Source organism: Vicugna pacos, chromosome 2, assembly GCF_048564905.1.
Source record: "Vicugna pacos chromosome 2, VicPac4, whole genome shotgun sequence".
NCBI lineage: Eukaryota > Metazoa > Chordata > Mammalia > Artiodactyla > Camelidae > Vicugna > Vicugna pacos.
The window spans coordinates 14,677,178-14,683,177 of record NC_132988.1 but is presented as its reverse complement, the minus strand read 5'-3'; the positions used below and the strand labels follow the sequence as shown (position 1 = coordinate 14,683,177).

General features: G+C 40.4%; 1 protein-coding gene across 4 annotated transcripts in view; it reads right to left on the bottom strand.

Annotated features, from left to right (window-relative positions):
- Positions 1-1,209: 1,209 nt before the first annotated feature.
- The window catches only part of LRBA (LPS responsive beige-like anchor protein), a 623,871-nt gene continuing 619,080 nt past the window's right edge, over positions 1,210-6,000 (bottom strand). For all 4 annotated transcript variants that reach the window (XM_072975847.1, XM_072975846.1, XM_072975849.1 and 1 more), the window contains one exon: positions 1,210-2,320. In XM_072975847.1, coding sequence (XP_072831948.1) covers positions 2,230-2,320 — 91 coding nt within the window. In that variant the 3' untranslated portion in view covers positions 1,210-2,229. The remainder of the gene's footprint in view (positions 2,321-6,000) is intronic.

Below are 6,000 nucleotides of genomic sequence, written 5' to 3'. Positions count from 1 at the left end.
GGTTTTCTGCCATTTGCCCGCGTCCCCCTCTCTCTGCTCATCTCTAGCTACCCGCCTGCTCTAACACTGTGTGCTCTAAGCCCTCGTGCTTCCTCCCAGTGATCTAGCAGTATTTCTTAAATCGCAGAGCCTCAAGGGCTTGATTGGTGATATTTCAGGAAGAATCAACGCTATCAGTGAGGAAAATCTTATTTTCTTGAGGCGATGCCTTTTAACACACCGCACCGCCGCCAGCTGAGGGGCCACCCTGTTTCCCGCCTGCTGCAAATAATCTCGTTTGGTTCCAAACCACCTCAGTTTTGACCTCTTTTTCCTAATTGGTCTACATGTATTTGAAATACTTGTTTTTGAGTAAACCTTCACATACACCGCACCAGCAGGTTCTGTCACTAAGCCCTCGTGCGGACGTCGGCTGTTTCACGAGTGTCCGAGGGTCCCGGCTCCGCGGTTGGGGGAAGCCCAGCTGTAAAGCGTGACTTTGTGTTTCAGTTGCGTTCTCATAGTCGTACGTTTTAAAACAAGGCAGTGGAGGCACCAATTTTCTTCTTAGGCTCCAAGAGGGAAGTGCTTCATTAACTTTGCTTTAGGCTTATTACAGTGGGTAGCTGAAGTGTCACGTGCCTGGCCCAGGACTTGGGTGTCCCTAGCTAGTTTTCTTCTACCATTTACCCTGAAGGCTGATGCTGCAGGCTGACAGCAGTGGGGTGCTCGTCTGCCAGTCACTCGGGTACGTCTTTGAGTCTAAGACGTCTTCTCCCTCCCCCACATTTACCATCTATTTTCCTGGTTAATGGTCTGTAAAACACTGGTGGATCTTAGACGGGACAGTGTACACAGTCCCTTGTTTGGTCATTTGTTCGACACGGGTCTAGTGTGCTGATTGCTGAGTCTCAGTAAGAGGGAGCTAGCTGGCCAGTCTTCCTTCGAGAGAGTCTCATTGGTGGTGGTTCAAAAACTGTGACTGAACTAGGGTTTGACATCATCTTCGCAAACAACTGTTTTATGATTGTTTCAAAATTAGGAGTGAAAAGGGTATTTCCAACAAGTCAATTACAGATACTATTTTACTTAACTTTTCTGTCAAACTGAGTTGTTCCATTCCAAATCTCTGCTTTTAGAGAAAAGCTGAATGTGTAGAAAAAAGGGGGGGGAACCCCTTTACATAAGTTGCAAGAGAAACAGAGATGGAATATCAGTTTCATCTAAGAGTTCACAACTTACAAAGAATTTATTAATGCAATACAGACCTTTTCTCAAATATTTTTCACAGAATTCCACACAGCAATCTACTAGAAAAGTAGAATTATACAACACCAAAATAACATTTTCTTAGTACAAATTGCTAATCAAAAGGAAGGTGAAGATTGTAAAACAAGTGTTGCTCAATATAGCACACGGGAGCCTCGGTTCTGGGACCCGGGGCGGGGGGAGCCCCAGCAAGGGCGCGGGCACGGCCGGCCCTCGGGGGGGAGCTTTGGTACTTACATTTACTTTAAAAGAAAGAAAAACAAAGGTTGTGAGCCCCAGAGCATTTCCATCATTTCACATTTTGGTGTGCTAAGAAGAGGACAGATGAGGAAAACACTGTAAATATTTCACACTTGCTACAACAGTAGATCCTTTATGTTACCCACGCAGTAAAATAAAATAGCCTCCCCCAAACCGTAATGTTCTAGGTCTAAGACATGCTTGAAGAATAATATTGACAGAAATAATTTGAGATGTTTTAAATTACATTTACCATAATTTAAACATTACTATTTAAATCCCAGAAATTTCACTGCTGCAGAAGCACAATTGTCTGGAAAAATACAGGAGCCAAAGTACAGCATAACATTCCCTCATCCCAGTGTCATAACCCAGGTCCCTACTGTTACGATCATACATTTCTCGAGAGTGCAGGTAAATGGGAAGTGTTTTTTCCCATAATATAACTAAAATAAGTGGGTTTACTTGCCCACTGTATATTTCCATAATTGGTGAAAATAGACTTCTTGTTATGACTAAAAATATAGATTTTTTTAAAACTACAGAACCCAGCAGCCAGTTTTCTGCTTTGCCATCCCCCCCAAAAAAGTCAAGCAAAGTCTACAAAAATAGCAATTAACTTTAAAAAATATTTTGCTTCTTAGAGCAAATTTAAGTTACATTCAGGTGTGATAGCTGTTTGAGGCTCGGGGTGCGCCCCCTGCCTGGGGGGGGGGCGAGGCTGAGGCACAGCCGCCTCCCTCAGTAGCGGGTTTGGTACTCGTGGTGCCACCGGTTAAAGTCGTTGTAGAACAGGACGATGCTTCCCGAGGCCATGCCAGAAATGATGCACCTGGGGACACAGAGAAGGAGCGGTTTGCAGCCCGTTCATTTCCGAGGGACTAAAGAAAGAACTGCCCTCCCAAATCCACAAGGTGAATACAGAAGATGGCAGCCAAAACTACGATCTGTGAGAACCAAGGTATGTTTTTCGATGACTAAAATGCAGTCTTGAGTAAGCTGAGTCGCTCCTCTGACACAGCACAACAATCCAGCTCACAGCTTGCCTTTATACCGCCGGTACAGCCAGTACGTTCAGGATGGGTCACAAACACCTGAACAGGCTACATAACTTCGGGGGGGCGGGGGGTGCTGCTGAGTCCAGATCTGAATCTGGTATCACAATGTATCTGTTGGTGGAGGAAGCGGCACACGATCAAGTGACAGAATCTCTCTGATATCAGGAGAGGAAGAAAGCAGAGGGTGGGCCATAATTTAGGCTGGGCTCTGCTCCACAGAAGAATGTGCTCTGTCCATCATGTGGAGAGTAGGATCTTTAGCCTTATAACACAGTGACTCACTGAAATGATCATTATAGATGAGAGCCGCTGCTTGCTTCCCCTGTCCCTGAGCAGGCAGTGCAGGGAGAGAGATGGAGCAGTAAGACAGGAACTTTAGAGGAGCCTCTCCTGGGGGCAGAAGCCTATATAATCTGAGACCTTTCGCTGTATGGCTTGCTTAGGACAGTCCTTAGATGTCATATTTAGCATCCTTTGTAGTACCTGATTATCAAAATTAGGAATGAAAATATGTCACTACAAAAAATCAACTAAACACAAAAGAATGCAGTAATGAAATGAGAAACAAAGTTCTAAGGCATGTAGAAAGCAAAGCAAATTGTCAAATGGCAAAATACTTTGCTTATCAGTAATTTAAAGGGATTAAACTCTGATCAAAAGGCAAAGAGACTGGCAAAATGAATAAACATGATCAGACTATATGCCGTCTACCAGAGACTCAAGGATCTAAAGACAAAAACAGGTGAAAGGATGGAAGGGGATATTCCACACAAATAATGAAGAGAGCTGGGGTGGCTACCCAAATACTAGACAAAATGGGCTTTAAGTCAAAATATATGACAGGACACAAATAAGGACACTATACAGTGATAAAAGGGGCAATTCATCAAGAAGATACAGCAATTAATTACTAACGTATGACCAAACAGCAGCGGCCCCAAGATACATGGAACCAGCACTGACAGAACTGAAGGGAAAAACAAACAGCCCTACAGTAACAGCTGCAGACTTGCATGCCCCACTTTCATTAATGGGCAGAACCACCAGAAAGGACAGTAGGAAACAGAGGAGCTGAACAATCCTAAAAACCAACCGGACCCGACACACAGATGCACACTCACCCAACAACGGCCGAATAAACAGATTTTTTTTCTCAAATTCACATGGAACATTCTCCTAGATAAAGTATTTCTTCTAGTCGCAATAGAATTAAACTAGACATCATAATGGAAAACTGGAAAATGCATAAGTTTGTGGAGGTTAACCAATTGGTCAAAAAAAGAAATCTCAAAGGAAATTACAAAATATCGACTCAAACGAAAACAGACAAGCCAAAACTTCCAAGATGCAGCAAAAACTGGAAAACTTATGGCTATAAACACATTTATTAAAAAAAAAAACTTTCACCCAATTCTACACCTTAAAGAACTAGAAAAAAGTATGAACTAAACCCAAACATAACAGAAGGAATGAAATAATAAAGATTAGAATGGAAACAGAAGCTGGAAAAACAGAGAAAATCAACAAAATCAAAAGTTGGTTTGTTGAAAGGTCAAGAAAATTTTAGACTAAGAAAAAGACTCAAATTACTAAAATCATAAAGTGGAGACATTATCACCACCAGTTTTATTACAAATTTATATGCCAATAAATTGGAAAACCTAGATGAAATGGAAAAATTCTTAGAAACACATATTCCAAAATTTAATCATGGAGAAATAGAAAAATCTGAATAGACTCATAACTAGTAATGAGATTGAGTCAATAATCAAAAACCTCCCAACAACAAAAAAAAGCCCTGGACCAGACAGCTTCACTGGTGAATTCTACCAGTCATTTAAAGAAGGGTTAACACCAACTCAAACACTTCTAAAAAACTGAAGAGAACAGTTCCTGAGTCATTTAATGAGGCCAACATACCCTAACATCAAAGTCAAAGACACTACAAGAAATTAAAGATCAATATTTCTTATGAATAGTGATATAAAAACCTTCAACAATACTAGCAAACCAAATTCAGTGGTACATTAGGAGGATCATACACCATGACCAAGTGGGATTTATTCTGGGAACAAAAGGATGGTTCAACATACAAAAAAAAAAAAATCGATGTAGTATATATATCATACCAAGACAATTAACAACCAAAAAACCCCACATGAACAAAAGGCACTTGACAAAATTCAACATCTTTTCATGATAAAAACACTCAAACTAAGAGTAGAAGGAAAGTACCTCAACATGATAAAAGGCATTTATGAAAAATTCACAGCTAACACCATATTCAGTGGTGAATACTGAAAGCCTTTCCCCTGACCGGGACCTGGAACAAGACAAGGATCCTGCTCTAACCACTTCCATTCAATATAGTACAAAAAGTCCTCGCCAGAGCAGTTAGGCAAGAAAAAGAAAAGGCATCTAAATTGGAAAGGAAGAAGTAAAGCTGTCTCTATTACAAATGATAACGATCTTTACGAAGGAAACCTTAAAGATTCCACCCCCCCCAAACCTGTTAGAGCTTATGAATTCAGCAAAGTTACAGGATACAAAATCAACACACAAAAGTAAGTTGTGTTTTTATACAATGCAATGTACAATCTGAAAAGGAAATTAAGAGAACAATTCCATCATAGCAATAAAAAGAATAAAATATGCAGGAATAAATTTAACCAGAGGCAAAAGACTTGTGTATTGAAAATGAGAAACTATAGGTGAAAGAAATTAAAGACATAAATAAATGTTTAAACACATCCCACGTATATGGATTGGAAGACTTAATATTGTTAAAATGACAATACTAGCCAAAGAAATCTACAGAGTCAAACTAACTCCTATCAAAATCCCAGTGTTTTTTTGCAAAAACAGAAAAACCCATCTTAAAATTCACTTGGAATCTCTAAGGACCCCAAAGAGCCAAAACAATCTCAGAAAAGAACAACAAAATTGGATATCCCATACTTCCCGATTTCAAAACTTACTAGAAAGCTACAATAATCGAAACAATGTGGCGCTAGCCTCACGTCAGACATATGGACCAATGGAAGAACAGAGCCCAGAAACAAGCTCCCACGTACAGGGACAGTCTTTCCAACAAGTAGTGCCGGGAACACTGACACCCACATGCAAAAGCATGAGGTTAGGGACTTACCTACCATCATATACAAACATTAATTCAAAAAGGATCAAAGCTAAATATGAGTTATTTGACTCTCAGGAGAAAACAGAGGAAAAGCTTCATGACACTGGATTTTGCAGTGATTTCTTGGATAAGACACTGAAAGCACAGGCAACAGCAGAAAAAATTAGATAAGCCAGACTTGGTCAAAATCAAAGGCTTTGCACGTCGAAGGGTACTATGAGATGGAATGATGAAAAAGTTCTGGAAATGCCAGATAGAGATACCAGATAAAGGTTATCTCCCCAAATGTAGGTTTTCAGATATAAGCCAGGTTTC